Raw genomic sequence first — 20,952 nt, 5'->3', positions numbered from 1 at the left:
TCTTTTGAGACAATTTACCTTCGAATACGGGTGGTACAGTCTTTTGAGACAATTTACCTTCGAATACGGTAACGTATTGTACATGCCACTTTCAGTACCGATACCAGTACCAGTACCTCTTTTTGGCGATTTTCATGATTGGTCATTTTGGTTTAGCAAACAACCTTTTAAACAAAAGTTTGGTTATCTTAAGTTCAAGTCTTACAGACAACAAAGATGAAAAAACAATTCGTCGTTAAAGAAAAATAAATAAATAAACAAAACAGTTCTTACATCTAAAAAAATAATTTTATCCCACAAGATGCGTATAGTAATCATATTATTTGTTTTCTTTATAAGTGGTATTGCATTATCTAGTTCTTTTTTAGATAAAAAGAAACTAGCACACATGCATGATCCCTCATAAGGATATGTATCTAGGGATGAACTCAGTACCGAACTAAAGGTATCATATGAGTATTAAACTGAAAGTACCAATCATGAAAATCGCAAAAAATAGGTATGGGTACCGAAAGTGGCACGTACGGTACGAAATATATTTTGTTTAAAAGAAAAAAATACAACATTTTTTGTGTTATAAACCGAAGTTTTTATAGGCAAAATCACCTAACTATATTTTAATTATTTTTGTTTATTTGCATATCATGTTATGTTATTTTACGTTTTCAAGCTATATCTCCATTCTTGAACCCCTAAAGTTTACCATTAAAGATGATGTTACTAGACCAAAAAATCCAAAAACACTATTGGGCTATACTTGGTCCTTTCTAGAGTATAAAAGCTTATGCATGCTATTATGTAAATATGTTATTGTCGAATCTGTATGTCTATAACTTTGTTTCTATGGAATAAAGTAACCAATACAAATTTTGTTAAGTTAGTGTACATTATCATTTTGCCTAATAATATTACAAGGTAAAACAAAACCTAATTTTAATAATAAATAATTACTCATCCTGCAAGTTTCTCATCGGCTATTCAGATCTCCAAGGGGGTCACGCACTCCCCCCCCCCCTCGCTATCCCCTTAACAAGCGTTAACGATTTAGGGTGTGGAGCCAAGTCATAATCAACCAGCCAAACCCTTTTACTCCTTTTCTATAATAAAAGGATTTAGAATTAATTATATTTTTAGTTAAAGCACTAGTGTACATAGTCTAAGAGTTATTAATTATATCTTTATTTTGAAACAATAACTAGTCGCTAAAAAAATCTTATGCTACTAAGAAATTGTCGGCCAGATGTTTTAGAAAATAAGAATAAACAAATGGAACCACAAATAAACGATATAAAAAATATGATTGGTGAATTGATAACAACTTTAAGCTTTTAGAGGCTGTGAAACCCTAATCGTGAACCCATGTGGATACTGGTGACTGCAGTCCACAGATATTTTGAAGTCACGAGTAGATCTAGTTTGATATTCTCGGACCACACAACACAACTGCATAAATGAACACTGACCATCAAAAAGATTGCATGACGGTTGGTTTATTATGAGCCAATTAACTTTTTGGGTTCTTTATGTCTTTGTTTTATATGATCATACTTGTGACTCACGTCACGTTGCATGCATGCAAACAAGTGGTTAAAAATGAAAGATATGGTTGTTTATATCATATTGGTTTTTAGTGTATATATATATCAACACGTGAACTCTCTATACAGTTAAGTTTGATGGACCCTTTTAACGTTCATCCATCAACTTGCTCCTTATAAAGTTATATACACACATATATGTATGTTATGTTCAACAACTCAGGCATTTATTTGTGTTTGAAAATCACTCATATAACAAAATCAAATTTACTAAGTCACTAGTGATGCGTTCAATTCGGCACCAAGTTAATGTGGAGAACTGTAGGAACTAGGAACTATATAGCGTACTTATACAGAGTATATAGAATTCGAAGATATTCAAAGTAGTGAAAGAGAGAAATTGTGTCAGTTAATAAATAGCATCACATTCAAAGCACTACGTACAATCATATCATGTGATTCTCAGAGTTCTCAATAAATTCTAGGTTCTTAATTAACGTGTTGGTATAAATAAACTTTGGGATGTGAATAGATCTACCAAATTTATTAGGCAAATTACTATAATCATCCCATAAATACCAATTTAAAGATCGTAAATGTGCCGCAAAAATAAGAAATAAATCAATAAATAATGATAATGATAAAGTTAATTGTAATTATACAAATTATTAAAAATGCATAGAAAAGACATAGGAATTTTCAATGCCATGACTTCGTTGAAAATGCGTTAGGAGTTACGTAGGAAACGGTTTCCTACGGGTTATTCCAACATAAACTTTTGTTTGCAAATGCGTCGGAAAACCTAGTTTCCAACGCATTTCTAATGGAAAAGTATTCTAGAAATAACCAATTTTCTAGCAGTGCTGGTCTCGTATCTGACATAACAAAAGTGTAATTTAATCGTGACGCATACTAGCACTATTAAACGCTCGGGTATGAGCAACAAACATCTACCGTTGGAGTTTCGTCGGTGATGTTGTTTAGTAGTGTAATATAGTGCTTATATTAGAAGCTACAATTGGTGGAAAATCCTTAAATTCAAGTACACATGCATTAAATAATATTGAACATATTGATTATGTCCACACCAACTTAGAAGTTGACATTTGAAACTACATTCATTATCAATCATGTCCAACATTTAATTATTTAACGACATGTGAATTGCCATGGTTCACAACACTCCATGCTACCTCATTATAAATAAACCCCCCTCCTTGCTTCCCTTCTACACTAAGCCAACTTTCAATATATTCACAAAATCATATTTGTTTCACCATTTCATTTCATTTCATTTCCTATTGTTTAGTTTATCCTAAGTTAACATGGCACCACACGGCGACACCATAGTTAGCTCATACACATTTACCAAGCCACCAAGACTATCGTCGGATGGGCTCAAACGCACGGTATCCGACATGTCTTTCGAGTTCGCCAAAGAAGCAATAGATATCAAGTCACTGAACACGATATCCGAGGTAGTGGATGCTAAGTGCGAGTGTTGTGGCATGGTCGAAGAGTGCACGCCAGAGTACATGGAAAAGGTGAATAGCCGGTTCTTAGGTAAGTGGATATGTGGGTTGTGTTCAGAAGCCGTGAAGGTGGAAATGGAGAAAAACGGTGGGAACAAAGAAGAGGCGATGAGTAGTCACATGACCACGTGTGTTCGGTTCAACAAACTTGATAGAGCCTACCCGGTTTTGTGTCAAGCCGAAGCCATGAGAAACATGTTGAAGAAGACTAGACTAAGAGCTACTTCTTTTCCTAGAGACAATGGGCTCACTAAGAAGGGTGGCATCACTAGAAGCTCTAGTTGCATTCCTGCCATTACTAAAGATATCAATATTGTCAGTACTACTGGCTAAGCTAACTATAAATTCATTAAGCATGTCCATATATTAATAGGATTTGCTTATAGTATTAACTAATATCGGTATTGCCATAACTTCGCTACGTGCGCACAAACGTTACGCGACTACTAGCAAGACAACACCAACGTCCCGAAACGGTTTTTTATCATTGATTGTAAGCTTGTACCAACCCAAACACATCCAACCAACATATGTTGACCAGATCATAGGTTTTTTTTGGAGTGTTGGTTGTTTTTCAAAGGGTTTTGGTCATTTATTGTATGTTTCTCAACTTATATTATAATTTGTAAGTGTCATTTAATTCTTGTAAAGTGTGTTGTAATCTATGATGCTAAGAAAGGGATGTGGATTATTTCTTAAAGAGTAAATTGTCATTTTAGTCACTGAGGTTTGGTTCAAATTGTCATTTTAGTTCAAATAGTTTTTTTTCTCCTCTGGGTCCCTGACTTTTCCATTTTCTTGTCATTTTGATCACATTGTCTAACTCAGTCTAAAAATCTGATTATAACCAGGGGTATTTTTGGCATAACTGTTGGGGTAGTTTACAACATAATTTATAAACCTCATAATAATTTAATGTCAAAAATATCCTTGATTATAACCTGGTTTTTAGACTAAGTTAGGCAATGTGATCAAAATAGCAAGAAAAATGAAAAGTCAGGGACTCAGAGGAGAAAAAAACTATTTGGGCTAAAATGGCAATTTAAACAAAAACTCAGAAACTAAAATGGCAATTTGTTTTGTAACTAGAAGGTAACAATATATTTGTTTTGTAACCGCTACAACCACCAACACCGACGGTGTTAAGGGTCAAGCTATAAAAAAAACGATAACGTTTGAATAGTCGTATTAAAAGGAAAGTTGTTAAGCCGGATCCCTTCTAGGTCGATCGTTCATTATTCTTTGCGGTTTCTTGTGACAAGTTGTAGTATGTAAACAAATCATAGAATGGAAAGAGGTAGAATGTGATTTTATCATAAAACACCATTAATTAACCATTAATGTGGATCTAGTTGTGTTGTGAGTTCAATCTACGACAACAATCGATTCAAATCAACAAGCGATCAAGTTCATAGTCATAATCAAACAAGTCATGAGTACGAGGATCACGTTTGGTGGTTGGAAACAAACCAAACCACAAGGCAAAATGCGAGACATTTGTATCCAAAAAGTTTCATGAGACTTGTGAAGATCAAGCAAAGGACCAGTTAATAAACATTAAGCAGATGCAATGAACATTTTGTTCCTCGTTAACCACCTTCCACGCCACTGCTCGCTCATAAGAAACCGGTCTCCCCATGCTCGATAAACACATCCCTCGTTCAAGACACGCAAAACCCTATAATAACACAACCAACCCATAATTGTAATTTATAAACAATCAATATATATATATATATATACACACACACACACACACACAAAGAAAATGGTTATTGATAAAATAAACCTGTTGCATTATATGAGGAAACTCGGTGCAAAAGCTTCTTCTTCCATGTTCATCTAGAATCTTTTCCAAACCGATTTCTTCAAGCGCACCCAGCGTCGTCTCGAGCATATCTAGTCCCGCTTGGTTTGCAAAACTAAAAATCGGCGATGCCTGCATCAATCATGCCAAAAATCTAAGCATTTAACGTGGTAAAAAATTGGATATCGGTCAAGGAACAATATTTGAGATACTGGTAATCGCGGTGGAATATCGGTAATTTTAATATCATGCAGAATTTATATATATATAGTAATTTAACACTAATATCGGTTGATATCGCGGATAATACCAGTACCGACGATATTTTGACCGATATTTTGCACCAATATCTCACTAGAGGACTGATAACCGATATATCGTGATATTTACATAGCCAAAAATAAGTACAAGCAGTAAAAACAAAAGTTACGAACGTTTGCGAAATATAAAAAAGGCCCACCTTAAAAGAGCAACACATGATTGCATCAGCATGGTGCCAGAGAGGCTTAAGAATCGGTTCACTTGCATGGCCGCCATTTTTAAGAAGCTCGACACCCAAGTAACACCTGTAACTATCGCAGATCCACTTAGCGAGCGTATGGGCTTCAGGGGTGCCCATGGGTGCGTTAAGACCACCATTAGGATTAAGGGGAGATGGAGCCAGTGCCAATGCGACCCTCTGAACCGAGGAGATAATAGTTCGAACATATTGACGAGCCATTGATGCTACGTTTTCTTGCATGTGACAATCGAATGCAAACTCAAATGCGATTGTCACCACTGATCTTATGGTCCCACTGCCAGAGTTATGATCACCTGGTAACTTGTTCCCGGATCCGCCTATTTCTAACGCAGAAGCAAGATCAAGAGTGCGATTTGGACTTGATTTCTCCTGCATATGTTAATATTAATTAATAAATTATAAACACAGGCATTTGAGCCGAAAATGAATAACTAAAAGGTGAATTGCATTATGCATAAAATGACGTGACGGGAACTTTTAACCAAGTTGACTTGTTTATGACATGGTATGTTCATTTGTAAATTACGCACATTATAAATTTCAAAACGCTAATTACACATGAAGAAGAAATCACGCATGGGTTGTTTCAACCCTAATTACGCATGTTATATGCATAGTTACGCACGTTATTTGGTGGTCGCATACCGGTCACGCGTTAAGAGCCTTTTGTATTTTAATCTCTCTCTCTCTCTCTCTCTCTCTCTCTCTCTCTCTCTCTCTCTCTCTCTCTCTCTCTGTATATATATATATATATATAGGGTAAGGTTTATTTGAGAACCACTTTTATTGAGAGAACCATGAGAACCAATGTGAAAACACCAAAAAAAAAAATTTTTTAAAAAGAAAATTTTTTAAAAAAAAAAAAATTTCTTTTTTTTGGTAACGAAAATTAGCGATTTTGAGGTAAAAAATATTTAAAAAAAAATTGTGTTTTTTTAGCTATTTTTAGGTATTTTTGGTTGTGTTCACATTGGTTCTCGCAAAGGGTGGTTCCTAACGGATCCTTCTCCTATATATATATGTACGTATATATATGGTGATACAAATGCTAACCTAACCTTGACAGAATCAAGAGGAATGATACGAAAGCCCGAAGGCAAAAGAGGTGCATCATCAGCAAACGAAGAATCGATGGGAGCAAATATAAGTTCAGCACACATCCCAACAGCATTCTCATCCATTCCACTGCATAGCTATAGATTAAATCATAATGTTAGATACATCAAAAAAATTACGTAATAAATCGTAATTTCAGGTATATTAGATACGAGGTGTTGTATCAAAAAAACCACGTACTTGAAGAAGAAACATGTCTCTCGGTATTAAAGCGTCTTCTGGACAATGCTCAACACTCTCCATTTTAATGACCTCCAATAACTATAAAGTTTCAAACATTTAGAGTTAATTTCGGATATTAATCTCAAACGGGTTGACGGTTTTAGATATGGAAAATTGCATGAAATAGAAACAAAGAGTAAAATGCCATTTTCGTCCCCTGAGGTTTAGCCAGTTTTGCGACTTTCATCCAAAGGTTTGCTTTTCGCATCTTGTCATTTTTCCGGCTCGTTAACTCTATCCATTTTTCTCCGTTAATTCAGGGGTATTTTCGTCTTTTTTTGTTAACTTAAAGGGCAATTTGGTCCTTTTCACTTTATGTACAAGCATTTCGCATAATGTACAAGCATTCAAAAGACCGAATTGCCCTTTTAAGTTAACAAAAAAGACGAAAATACCCCTGACTTAACAGAGAAAAATGGATGGAGTTAACAAGCCGGATGAAAATGGCAAGATGTCAAACCTTTTGGATCTAGATGCAAAAAACAAATCTTTGGACGAAAGTCGCAAAACTGGCCAAACCTCAGGGACGAAAATGGCATTTTACTCTAGAAAAAAATATTAATACTTTCTAACTTGCCTCTTCATGCTCAATTGTTTGAGCAAGTGGTAGAACAACTTGACTTCCGTAATCACGGATTCTCGACCCCGGTACGCCACACGGACCAAGTTTGACTGCCGCTGCTGCGTAAGCATCAATACTACTATCAGCCCATTCGGATCGATGCTCCCTTAAAAACCTAAGCAGAAGAGCCGGAGGAACATTCTGCAAAAAAAAAAAAAAAAAAAAAAAATCAGAAAATTGCAGCCGTGTAAAAGCTGACGTGGCGACAAAAGGCGGACCTGTAAAAGCATTGATGCTTTTGCACACATTACAGCATTACTAACAGTTGTGTATCCATTTGAAAATGAAGGGTTCAATCCCGTAAGCTTTTCGGGAGACGAGTTTACAAGAATAGTGACGTCATCAATCCCGTCGTTGTTGATTAACAGCCAACCTTCGTCTGTAAACCCATTTACAGCCTCGTTGAAGCCCCTGCAAGATCAAAAATTTACACTAAGGACCCTATAAAATGGTGGTTTTTAATTTACAAATAAAAAGTGTACCTGCTTAATCTCTGGCTAAGTGCTCTTAGTGCTGCGGGTCTTCGACCCCCGTTAGGGGTACTCGACTGGGAAGCTTCTAAAGCTATCTGTCTGAGCTGACGTAAAGCCTGATAACAAAGGATTCCAAATAATGCCACGTGGCACGTTCTCAGTCAACCTTACAATTTTACTTATATTTTGTTGATTCTTATCCTTATTATAATTATTTATTATAAATCTCTCAATTTTAATTTTAATATTGTATATATAAATCTCTTCATCTAATTTTAATATTGTATGTGTGTGTGTGTATATATATATCAATTAATTTTTAATAAAAGATTGGTCAAATTTCATAATATTATAACAAAAACGTTGTATAATAATACAAATAATATTATAATTTTACTTTATAATATACCGCCTCCGCACAAATCTTATAAACAAAAAAGGTTTAAATTTATCACATGGAAAATTTAAATAATATTATAATTTATGAAACAATTGAGATACCCATTAACAATACACATATTCAACCTTGTGATAAGATTATAATATTATTACATTTATTAGCTGTATTACACATTTTTATAAGATTATAGTTTATATTTCCTCAACCCATGTGATAAAATTAACGAATTATGAATGTATACGGTTATAATATTGTTACATTTTTTAACCGTGTGATAAGGATTATATAGAAATCTATGATTTACATTTTTTTCAATATTCAATACGTGTAATACACAGGTTTGTAACACCTATAAATTAAAATAATAGTCAATTTAAATTTTTTCGATATTTAATCCGTGTAATACACGGGGTCGTAAGCTAGTAAAGAATAAACGGTACCATCATTGTCGCTTTTTGAGCAAGCACGGCTGATGATTCATACAACGGGCGCAACACTTCGGGTACACTCGATGCCTAAAGTTAACAACACACATACATACATAAAATTAAATTCAAATATAACTTATAAACTAGATATAAAAACATATGAAAGCAAATGCAAACTATACCTCTAAATTCATATGATCAACAATATAAATAATAGAACCGCCTCCTTCGCAAGGTCGTATAAGGTAACCACTAGGCAACATTTCCGCTCGTACAAAATTCTGAACCGGTGGCATGTTTGGACCATTTTGAATGTTGTTTAGCGATCTTTCACAAACCTAATGTTTTTACATAACATAAGAATTAGTCTACGTATAAATTTAGATATCACAATTCACGAAATAACGTTGAACAATTTAATAGGATTGCGTTTACATACCACTAAACTTCCATCTTCTGTAGCAGAGGTGTAACGCAATAGCCAGAAATCACGACCAGTAGCCAAAGTTGTCGGAGCGTAAAGCTAAAAATAAATAGATTTAGAATCAAAATAGGTGAAAAAACTGTGTTAACTACGTAACCAACCGCTAATAATAAGTTAAAACAAACCTGCATGTATAAAAGCTCAATGGTTCCACCATTAGTGGTAGGTAACAAGTTGACCACGTCTACAGCTCGGCAATCACGATACCATGAGGGCCGATCCTTGAGGATTTCAGCAACCTAAAATTTAAAAGAATTCCAAGAAATTCTTTATGTCTTCCCCGAATTTTTAGGAAGAGTAAAATGCCATTTCCGTCCTTGAGGTTTGGCCAGTTTTGCGACTTTCGTCCAAAGGTTTGTTTTTCCGCAGCATCTAGATCCAATAGGTTTGAAATATTGCCATTTCCATCCGGCTCGTTAACTCCATCCATTTTTCTTCGTTAAGTCAGGGGTAATCCCGTCTTTTTTGTTAACTTAAAGGGCAATTGTGTCTTTTTCACTTTATGTAAAAAGACCGCATACCCTTGAAAAAAAACGAATTGCCCTTTAAGTTAACAAAAAAGACGGAAATACTCCCGACTTAACGGAGAAAAACGGATGGAGTTAACGAGCCTGGTCAAAATGGCAAGATTTTAAACCTTTTGGATCCAGATGCGGAAAAACAAACCTTTGGGCGAAAGTCGTAAAACTGGCCAAACCTCAGGAACGAAAATGGCATTTTACTCTTTTATAGTTTTAAATTTGACATTTTGAAACGGAAACAATATGAATCCACCAAATAAAGCGCTCACCCGTGTAGGCTCAAGACAGACTAGACCGCAAGCTCGTGCTGCCACGCCAGTGCAACCATGAGAAATAGCAACGATTCCAATGGAATCCGGACCAGGCTACAACAAACACGAAAAGAAGATATTTCAGAAAATAAGAAAACCAGTTAACCACAAATGACAAAGAAAATAAATTAATGAGTAAAGTACACGAATGGTCCCTGTGGTTTATCAAAATTTTGGATTTGGTCCCTAGCTTTCTAAAAGTACACGGATGGTCCCTGTGGTTTGCACTTTGAAACACATTCAATCCACAGCCAACAAATCTAAAGGCTTTAGCATGGTCAAGTTAGGGACTAAATGCGTTACAAAGTGCAAACCACAGGGACCATTGATGTACTTTTGGAAAAAGCTGGGGACTAAATGCGTTACAAAGTGCAAACCACAGGAACCATTTGTGTAGTAACAAGAAGTATACCTTCATTCCAGGCATTTGGACCCACTCAACAGCGGTTCCGGTAGCCTTTGAAATAAACTCTGTTAATGTTTCTTCGGCAATGGACAAAAGTCTTGAAAACAGATCGTAATACACAAATTAATATTTACGAACCAACTGAAATTTTTATAAAATAAAAAACAAGAAAATGAATAAAGTCACTAACCCAGAAGGACTAGCATCCTGTGGCGGGTTCGGAGTCAAATGACTCGTTACCACCAACTCACGACTCGTATCTTTAGTAGCAAGTGTCGTCTGCGGTAACCGAAACACACGATATCTTAATTTTCTATTAATTTCAACGAGCATAAAGAAAATGAAATGTGAATGATTTGGAATAGGAATGATTACGTTAGGAGTGTGCTGACGGAAATAACCGTTTTCGTACACCAGATGTGATACTTGCTTCTGTAATCGATCGTTTTCTTCCATTAGGAGTTTGTTCATTGCCGACAGTTTTCTGTTCACGCCTTGAAGGCGTGAAGCTTCTTTCCTCTGCTTTTCTCGACATCTATACGACAGAACGTGATTAAAAGCTACGCATATAAAAATCTATACAAAACATCCGGAATCTAAGATTTAAAGCAAGCTATGAACTTGAAGCATAGAAAAATTTCGGAATTTAACATTTCGGAATCGTTACAAAACAACAAGAAATCAAGACTTGAAAAAGCAATAAAGATGTGCACGCCCAATTAAGAATCTTTACGGAACATTAAAAATACCAAGACATAAAAATTAATGAACTTGATGAAAAGAAGATTTGCACACTCATTTAAGAATCTTTACAATGCGTTAAGATTTCGAGATTTAAAAACCTAAAATATAAACATTTGCACACCCATCGCATAATTGTTACCAAACAACAAGAATTCAAGACTTTAAAAGCACCAAGCTTGAACAAACAATAAGGCCGGAGAGTATGGGGGCGCTACCTCCGCCATGTCACCATCTATGGCGCCGGTGGGGCGCCACCACCCATACCCAGACATTTAAGGAGGGGGCGCCATTGTTGTGGCTTCAACATGGTAGCGGGCGTTTTCGTTTGATTGAGGTAAAGGATTGGTTAAAGGAGGGGGGGCGCTATAGCTTGAAGGGGCTTTATCCCACACCCTGCAAGTTAAGGGGAGAGGCCTTAAAGCCCCCTGTGTGACGTGCGTTGATAAAGCCCCTCCCACACCCTCCAGCCTAAACATTACCACACCCAAATATAAATCTTTACAGAACATCAAGCATTCCAAGACTCCAAAAGCATTAAACTTGAAATAAGTAAAAAAGATTTGCACACTCATTTAAGAATCTTTACAAAACAACAAGAATTCAAGACTGTAAAAGCACTAAACTTTAAGAAGCAATAAACAGGGTGTCCTAGTGGCCAGCCTCACCCACCTCTTCCCAGAGGACCCGGGTTCCAATCCTGGCAGGCATATCCTCCAGGCTTTCGCTTTCGGTTGGGTATTAACCAACAGCAGCTATGGGGCTAAGCTAGCTTGTGGAGTGGGATCACTCCAGCGGTTGGGAGGACCACGCAATATCCCCCCCCCCCCCACCCACCCAAAATAAGAATCTATACAAAGCATTAAGCATTCCAAGAAAAAGCAATAAACTTGAAGAAAAATTAAAAAAAAAAAAAAAAAAAAAAAAACATCTACACATCCATTTAAGAATCTTTACAATACAACAAGAATTCAAGACTTTAAAAGCACCAAACTTGAAGAACCAATAAAGATTAGCACACCCAAATAAGAATCTTTACAAAAGCCCTAAACTTGAAGAAGAAAAAAAAAAGCTTTGCATACTCATTTACAAAGCATAAGACATGAACTACTACTATAAACAAACATGAATCAGAAACAACAAAGACTTGTTCTACCTTCTATTCTGGAACCAAACTTTGATCTGTTTGGGCTCAACATTAGACAGAATAGAACAATCCCTAATAAGCTGCTGTCTATGAATAGAGGTAGGTTTTGGATACTCATGATAGAATCTTTCTAAAGCTTCCACTTGTTCTGGTGTGTATCTAACATACTTTCCATTGTCAACAACAACCCCTTTATTACCATCTGTGCATGTCATCATCATCATCATCATTTTCTTCTAAAACAACCCACAAAATCCTCAAATAAACAAGTGATTTGTTATGATGGTTTCAACCCACTAAAGGCAGAAGAATATACAGCAATCTGAAACATGTTGAAATTTTAGAATCAAACATGAGATTTGAAGAGGGGTCTTAATTGTTTGGTTGATGAGTGTGAAGTGGTGTCATGTAGAGTATGTATGCTACCACCTGAAAGTGGCTGCTTCTGCCAGTCTGCAAATGGCTGCACCATTAATTTGGATTTTCTTTCTCTTTTGCCCCTACCTTACTTTCCCATCATGCCCTTATCTATATGTTTCATTTACAACATTGCCATTGAGGTCATTTTCTTTCACTCTCTTTCAAAATTAGGCTATGGGGTGTGGGGGTCATAGATTGTAACATTATTTCCAGTTTTCCACCTAGAATCATTAATTAAATGGTACACCATCTTCGTCCTTGATTGATGGTGGTTTCTATGGATTAAGGGGGTGGGGATGATCACTAGTGATAGAATTCCATCACTCACAATATCCAATCATGTTCTGTCATGTCAGCAACCATTTTTCCATCACTCACAACCTTTTTTAGTGGCAGTGGTCATCACTCACCACCACATCCAACAATTTCCCCCACAACCAACAATTACCCTCACAAAAAAAAAACCATCACGTCGTTAAAAAATAACGAAATGGGTTTACCGTGGTACTATCACGCGTGATGTGAGGAGTGGCGGTGGGAATTTGTGATTTTCCACGCGTTATATATGTATCACGCGTTAAACTAACGCTACGCCCCCTATCCCCTAAACCATGACCCTTCCATCTGATAATTTTAAGACAAAAATAAATTAAAAACAATAAAGGGGGTAGTGGTTTGGGTCATGACCACATCCTTAGAATAGTGGTTTTGAATGATGGATTAAAGATGGATGACATGTCGCCTATGTTGAGAGTCATGGTGGTCATGAGGTTCATGACCACACCCTATACCCTCAGGGTCAAGTATGGCTAATCTTGTCATATTACTTAAAATCTTGCCACACTACTTGTCGGATATTTGTTAGGTATACCCTTGGGATTTTTCATGTGTATATTTGTTACTTTCTTTTATAATTTTATGTTTTAAAAATCTATATAATATATTAAATTATGATAAATAACATACGTATTATGATCATTGTAATAATATTTGAAATATTTAAAAATGTAAAGATATTATAACATGAATCTCAAAAAATAATTTAGTATTTTATAGCATATAAATGTAAATAATGTGATCTAAAGATATATTCTAGTATGAAACCTTACTAAACATCGGAAGCAATTACTACAATGTGATCTGGACTGGGAACTGGACCATCAATGCATCCAAAAAGATTATGTGTGATCGGGAAACACTCAATTATGATTTTCCAATAACCATAATCGGTTGGAGAGAGTGAAAGCAAACTTGTGTAAGTTGTGAGAGGCCCTTTAAGTCGAAGAGACAAGAATAATTGTTCTCATTGTAAAAGGTAAAACCTTGTATGTTTTTCCTGAAAATTGTGTGAAGTGAAACCTGGCTTCGCCTCAAATTTGTAAGGCTATGGGGATGGTGATTTGGGTCATGGATTGCCACATGGGACGTGGTCCACGTGATACATCGCCCCCTTCCCATACCATGATGGTTTGTGTGGTTTAATCCACGACAACCACGGCCCTCTTTTAATTAATTAGGTGATTTTGATTGGTGGATGAGGATAATGGATGATAGTGGGGGTCTACACCATATAGGGTGGTGAATTAGGTTGGTGGATGCAGATGGAGTGACACGACGTTGACGTGGAGGGTGTTGGTGGTCATTTGGGTCATGACCACACCACATAGCTTAAATGAAGCCTAGCAAACGAAACCTATCAACGCTTGAAAACTGCAAGTTGTCTGACAACAACGACAGTGAAGAGGGTGGGCAGAGTTGATTGAGTGATCCAAAGAGGAAACTGATTGGTTATTGTGACCAGTTTTTGCAGAAGAATATACAGCAATCTGAAACATGTTGAAATTTTAGAATCAAACATGAGATTTGAAGAGGGGCCTTAGGGTATACGGGGCGCAATCGGGGAGGGGCTCGGTGAACCATTTCCCCGATCGGGAACACCGCCGCCATCCCCGCGGGGTCCCGAATCGGGGTGTGGTTTGGGTGTGGGGTTACCGCTTGGAAATGGCACGATGAACGAGATTTGACCGTTGCCAACGGTCGTTTTTTTTAAAAAAAAAAAAAATCAATTTTTTTTAAAACAATATATATACTAACCAAACCTAATTCATTTTTTACCACATTCACAACAAACCCACACCAAAACTCTAAAACTTTTATATCTTTTAAACACAAAATGGATTCCAAGTTCCCGTTTCTTTCTACCTTACCCGAATTTCCCGACGATGACGATGCGTCGTCAAGCGATAGTAGCTTAGTTTTCTTCCAAAATCTCATCCAGCAAGCGGAGCTACTAGACACGGCATCGTCTAGTAAAAAAAAATATGTCCGTCGGGATCGTGTGGGGGGCCACGAGACACTCATGGCCGATTATTTCGTTGAAAATCCAAAATTTAGTGAAGATACTTTTCGTCACAGGTTTCGTATGTCCAAGTCGTTGTTCCTAAAAATTGTTAGTGACGTGGAAGCGTATGACGAGTGGTTTCAAGAAGGCTTAGACGGTAGAATGAAGAAAAGCTTTACACCATTGCAAAAGGTTACTTCGGCAATTAAACAACTTGCAACCGGTAACCCACCAGACGAGGGGGACGAGTATTTAAATATGTCTGAAAGGACCTCTCGTGAGTGCCTTGAATATTTCTGCGAGACGGTATGTAAAAGGTATGGCGGTGAATGTATTTTTTTTTCTAGTTCGAATGTATTTTTTTTTTCTAGTTCGAATGTTTTTATTTTTAATTTAATGAAATGTCTTTTATTTAATTTTTATTTTTAAAAGGTATGGCGGTGAATTCCTACGTAGACCAACGAGCCACGACATCGCGCTATTGTATCAGGCTCATGAGGATAGGCATCACCTACCTGGCATGTTAGGGAGTCTCGATTGTACACACTTTGTCTGGAGAATGTGCCCCACAGAATTGCGTGGACAATACATGAGAGGCGATCATCAATACCCGACGGTTATGTTAGAAGCGGTAGCGTCTCAAGATTTGTGGATTTGGCATGCTTTTTGTGGGCCAGCGGGTTCACAAAACGATATCAACGTGCTGCAACAATCTCCGTTATTTCTTGCTCAACGAAATGGAACGGCGCCAAATTGTCCATTTCAAGTGAACAACCATTTATACAAACGCGGGTATTATCTTACTGATGGGATCTACCCTACTTGGTCCGTGTTTGTGAAGTCTTTTCCATATCCACACGACCCGAACGAAAAAAAATTCAAGAGGCAACACGAGGCCGCAAGAAAAGATGTGGAACGGGCGTTTGGTGTGTTAAAGTCGAAGTGGGGAATACTAAATCGTCCAATGCGTTCGAAAACGGTGAAAAAAATAAGGTCCATCGTGTATACGTGCCTTATTTTACACAACATGATTATAAAAGACGACGGAAGGGCGATAGCACCGGTTCATATTCAAGATCCTCCAGTCGAACCCGTCTTCGATGATACAGCCTATACGGAGCTCATTGACGAAGACACGCATTGGAGGCTAAAACACGATCTCGTTGAGCATCTCGGAAGTTTAGATTTGCCTCACCTTGAAGTTGATTCGGACGAGGAGTAGTTTGTTTTTATATTTTTTTAGGTTGAATGTATCTTTTTTTCTAGTTCGAATGTTTTTTTTTTAATTTAATGAAATGTCTTTTATTTAATTTTTATTTTTACTAATCTTTTTTTAATTTATAAATCATGCATTATTTTAGAGAATAAAAAAAAAAAAAAAAAAAAAACAACTCACCTAATAGGTGAGTGCCGCCATCAAAACAAGGTATTAGGGGAGTGTATTAGGTGAGTTGACGTGGCACCATGTGATTGGCTATGTGTAAGATGGGGGACTCACCTATTAGGTGAGCACCCCTTACACCCTTAATTGTTTGGTTGATGAGTGTGAAGTGTTGTCATGTAGAGTATGTATGCTACCACCTGAAAGTGGCTGCTTCTGCCAGTCTGCAAATGGCTGCACCATTCATTAATTTGGATTTTCTTTCTCTTTTGCCCCTACCTTACTTTCCCATCATGCCCTTATCTATATGTTTCATTTACAACATTGCCATTGAGGTCATTTTCTTTCACACTCAAACAACTTTGCCATTGAGGTCATTTTCTTTCACACTCTTTCAAAATTAGGCTATGGGGGTCATAGATAGATTGTAACATTATTTCCACTTACAATTATTAATTAAATGGTACACTATCTTCGTCCTTGATTGATGGTGGTTTCTATGGATTAAACGACGACCTTTCCATTTGATAATTTTAAGATAAAAATAAATTAAAAAAATAAAGGGGGTAGTGGTTTGGGTCATGACCACACCCTTAAAGTAGTGGTTTTGAATAATGGATTAAAGATAAATGCCATGTCACCTATGTTGAGAGTCATGATAGTCATGAGGGTCATGATCACACCCTATATCCTTAGGGTCAGGTATGTCTAATCTTGTCACATTACTTGTCTGGATATTTGTTGGGTATACCCTTGGGATTTTTCATGAGTATATTTTTTACTTTCTTTTATAATTTTATAATTTTATGTTTTAAAAATCTATATAATATATTAAATTATAATAAATAAAGATCATCATAATAATATTTGAAATATTTAAAAGTATAAATATATTATAACATAAATCTCAAAAAATAATTTAGTATTTTATAACATATAAATATAAATAATGTGATCAAAAGATATGGGTGAGGATCAAATAGGAAGTTTATTTTGACTAGAAAGGATAGGAAGCAATAAGATTATGACATGTGCCAAAATTTAAAATAAAAAGAAAGGGTATTTTAGTCAATCATATCCTTTCTTCTTCCTTCTTTACTCCAGTAACTTCAAAACCCGCCATTTTCAACCTTTTCTTCACTTACTATCTCAATAATCACTACATTATAGTGCAATTTTCGTCATCAATCAATGATTCAAACACCCGATCAACGTGTTCTTCAGCTTTTTTTGAAGAAAACCCGGTTTAATTTCATTAAAAATCTCGTTTTTCCCGTGATTTTGAAGATAATCACTCGATCCGTTCGATTCGATCGCTGATAAGTGTTTCTATCATTCAAATTTCGTCAATCGTTGAAGAAACCGGCTTCGATCCATGTAAGAAATTCTTTAATTTCATTTTTACGATCTGGGTTTTTGATTTAGTCATTGTGTTTTACGATCTTGGCGGAGGTCCGGGGGCAGCGCCCCTGGTAGCAGGGTCCAAGGGGCTGCAGCCCCTGGCGGGGTCCAAGGGGCAGAGCCCCTGGATGGGGTCGAGCTGTGAACAACATTTTTTAATAAAAATATTTTTTTGATTAAACTGCTTTAATAAAAATGCATCAGAAAATTTAATTTTCCAGAAATTGCCTCATTTTATGGTTCTGTGAACAACAGTTTCTGGTCATTGCATTTTAGAAATATAACATTTTTGAAGTGTTTTTACTCATTGCGTTTTAGGTAAACACATTTTTATGTGTATTCAGATCATTGCGTTTTAGACAAAACAGTTTCTTTTGTGTTTTTAGGCCATTGCGTTTTAGAAATAAGACATTTTTATGTGTTTTCTAGCCATTGCGTTTTACAAAAAAGACATTTTAAGTGTTTTCTGGACATTGTGTTTTTTGTGCATTGCGTTTTAGGTAAACACATTTTTATGTGTTTTGAGTCCATTGCGTTTTAGAAAGTACACTTTCTTTTGTGTTTTTAGGCTATTGCGTTTTAGGAAAAAGACATTTTTAAGTGTTTTCTGGCTATTGCGTTTTAAAAATAAGACTTTTTTTTTGTGTTTTGGGTGCATTGCGTTTTAAGTAAAACACATTCAGTCCATTGCGTTTTAGAAAGTATACTTTCTTTTGTATTTTTAGGCTATTGCGTTTTAGAAATAAGACATTTCTTTGTGTTTTCTAGTCATTGCGTTTTAGAAATAAGACATTTCTTTGTGTTTTGGTGCATTGCGTTTAGAAAAAGTCATTTTTTACACTTTTTTTTTTCATTGTGTTTTACGCAACTGAGTTTTCTCCATTGCGTTTTACGCAACTGGATTTTCAAAAAAAAAATTGAAAATATAGCAATAGTATACTCGTTTTAAAGATAAAAAAACGCTCGTTTTTTTGTGCAATTTTTATAAAAAAAAATAATGTCGTGTAACGTTTAAAAAATGGGGGGAATTGGAGGAGAGAGAAACTATTGTGGTTGATTGACTAGAATGCCCCTAACAAACCCACGCGCCTCCTTTTTTTTCCTCCAATTTCATTCATTTAATCTTTGCCCTTGATTAAATAAATAGATGGTCAAGATTACTTCCTAGGCTTCCTACCCAAATAAACTTCCTATTATATCCTAACCTCAAAAGATATATTCCAGAAAATAGTATGAAACATTACTAAACAATATTTAAAGGAAAATAAATATAAAATTTAAACGTTTTCATATAAACATGTATATAGTTTCGGGTAATAGGGTCGGGTAAACATTGTGTATTGGGTATACTCGTCCAAAAAGGTTCGGGTTTCGGGTATACCCATCAGGCTGGGTATTTTTGCTATAATGCTATCCATATTCAAAATTCAAACCATGTATTAAAACCTAAAATCGGTTGACAGGTTAACCCACTTTTTTAAATTAGGCGTGTTCGATTAACCCATTTATTAAATAGTTCGTTTCCAGACTGCCCCGATTAATAAAACAGGTTATGTTAGCTGACCCAACATTTGTAGTTTTTGGTTGGTGTTGGGGGTCATGTCAATAATTGTGACCCCTAACATGTATGTACATCATAAGTAGTTTACAGATACCTTGTTGTTTTTCTTTTATTATATTTATTTTTGATCGATGTCGTAAAGTCGGTCAAAAATATAAGTTAAAAGTGTCCTATTCACCTTTTACTAGTAAAGGGCAAGTAGGGTGTCGAATCCACGGGGAATCAGTGGAAAGTATGAAAGTTCGTTGCTTTAATTACCATCTACGTCTAAATTAATTGCTTTTTGCAGTTTTGAGAATGATTGCGAAAACAAATATAAATTAGAGTTGTAAACAATTGTGAGAAAGTGGACCAATCTCCGGGTTTTCAGGTTATGCAAAAGATCAGGTTACTTAGTTACTACCAGTTGGAAATCACATAGACATGATTTGTAAACTTGTTTTGATAAATAATTAATGGACAATATATTTGATTGCAATGATCCACGATCGAAACCGAAAGATTGATGCAAATGAATAGTAGTCCAATTAATTACCAATTTCAGATTTCATAAACATAATCGAGTTCAATGATTAAAGGTTTAAAACAATGACATCCTAGAATTTAATCCCGGTTGTTGATGAACAAACCAAATAATTGATGAACACGAATGATTACGACAATCAAATATTGTTTAATCGAACAAAAACAATAAGAATAACTAACCGAAAGATTAATCAATTCTCAATCTAAAAAGTTGTAAACATAAGTAAACCTAATGTTCAAACATAAACCCTAGTCCCGGAGACGGTCACGAGACGACTAGCCGCTCATGATGTGTGTGCAATCCCCAAAAGCTTGGTAGAAGATTGAATGCATGATTGATTCGGTATGTTGCGGAAGATGTGTGTTGAATGATGATGATGTTGCCAAGATGAACTAAGAGTTCGAAGTTGATGATATCTTGCTGCTCCCAGAGATCGATCAATGATAATGTTGTGATATTAAAGTTGCCAAAATTCTCCATAGTGGCTGCCAGTTTTCGTGAATGATATGGGCTATGTATTGTGGCTGGCCCAATTCGATGGTAATCATGATGTTCTCATTAGGTTTTTTTCTTAAAACCTAAAATCCCACAACCAGCCAAAAGACCACGTGCCACTCCATATTTATTAATATTTGCTGCCACCACATTCCGTAAGCCCCAACTGAATCCCGTAAGCCACTAGTGCCAGCTTCTGTTTCTTTTTGTCTTGTAGCACCACAAACCGTAAGTTACACGTCATTCCGTAAACCCCATAGCAAAGTTTCTGTTATAAATGCCGAACCAAAAGTCAAATCTTGAGGGAATTAATGTTGACCGAAATGCATGTCCACTTTTTGTTCACATGGATTGTTTTAAAAACATGTTGTTGATTGGATGAATTATAATAATCATCAATCATCACATCAAAAGTCTTCATTTTCTTTGTTTGTTTGAAATCTGCGCCCCCCACCTCAAGTTGTCGGCTTGCCAAGATGATTTTTTTATGAATCATATGGTTCCTTTCTCACCTCATAGGATATTTCCTCAATGTTCACAAGTTAGTGTGTGATGA

At 36.0% G+C, this 20,952-nt stretch overlaps 3 protein-coding genes across 4 annotated transcripts; 2 read left to right on the top strand and 1 right to left on the bottom strand.

Annotated features, from left to right (window-relative positions):
• Positions 1-2,807: 2,807 nt before the first annotated feature.
• On the top strand, positions 2,808-3,688 carry LOC110916065. Its single transcript, XM_022160812.2, has one exon. The coding sequence runs from the start codon at positions 2,864-2,866 to the stop codon at positions 3,401-3,403; it is 540 nt and encodes a 179-aa protein (XP_022016504.1). The 5' UTR covers positions 2,808-2,863; the 3' UTR covers positions 3,404-3,688.
• Positions 3,689-4,378: 690 nt separating this feature from the next.
• On the bottom strand, positions 4,379-12,707 carry LOC110915761 (homeobox-leucine zipper protein ATHB-15). Of its 2 annotated transcripts, none has more exons than XM_022160516.2 (17): positions 12,281-12,707; positions 10,759-10,918; positions 10,574-10,662; positions 10,390-10,480; positions 9,936-10,031; positions 9,271-9,384; positions 9,101-9,184; positions 8,844-8,999; positions 8,674-8,748; positions 7,843-7,949; positions 7,579-7,771; positions 7,316-7,501; positions 6,697-6,777; positions 6,459-6,593; positions 5,338-5,769; positions 4,860-5,009; positions 4,379-4,748 (listed from the first exon to the last, which is right to left on the bottom strand). In XM_022160516.2, exons 1-17 carry the CDS (start codon positions 12,499-12,501, stop codon positions 4,602-4,604), a joined length of 2,517 nt encoding a protein of 838 aa, XP_022016208.1. In that variant the 5' UTR covers positions 12,502-12,707; the 3' UTR covers positions 4,379-4,601. The 2 variants fall into 2 exon arrangements, with proteins under 2 accessions (XP_022016208.1, XP_035841911.1); XM_035986018.1 differs by lacking the exon at positions 12,281-12,707 and adding an exon at positions 11,343-11,530.
• Positions 12,708-14,987: 2,280 nt separating this feature from the next.
• LOC118488433 (protein ANTAGONIST OF LIKE HETEROCHROMATIN PROTEIN 1-like) lies at positions 14,988-16,554 on the top strand. The gene is made up of 2 exons (XM_035986017.1): positions 14,988-15,349; positions 15,465-16,554. Exons 1-2 carry the CDS (start codon positions 15,051-15,053, stop codon positions 16,252-16,254), a joined length of 1,089 nt encoding a protein of 362 aa, XP_035841910.1. The 5' UTR covers positions 14,988-15,050; the 3' UTR covers positions 16,255-16,554.
• Positions 16,555-20,952: the final 4,398 nt, after the last annotated feature.

Source organism: Helianthus annuus, chromosome 16 (assembly GCF_002127325.2).
Source record: "Helianthus annuus cultivar XRQ/B chromosome 16, HanXRQr2.0-SUNRISE, whole genome shotgun sequence".
Classification (NCBI taxonomy): Eukaryota; Viridiplantae; Streptophyta; class Magnoliopsida; order Asterales; family Asteraceae; genus Helianthus; species Helianthus annuus.
This window is presented reverse-complemented; position numbering and strand designations above follow the sequence as displayed.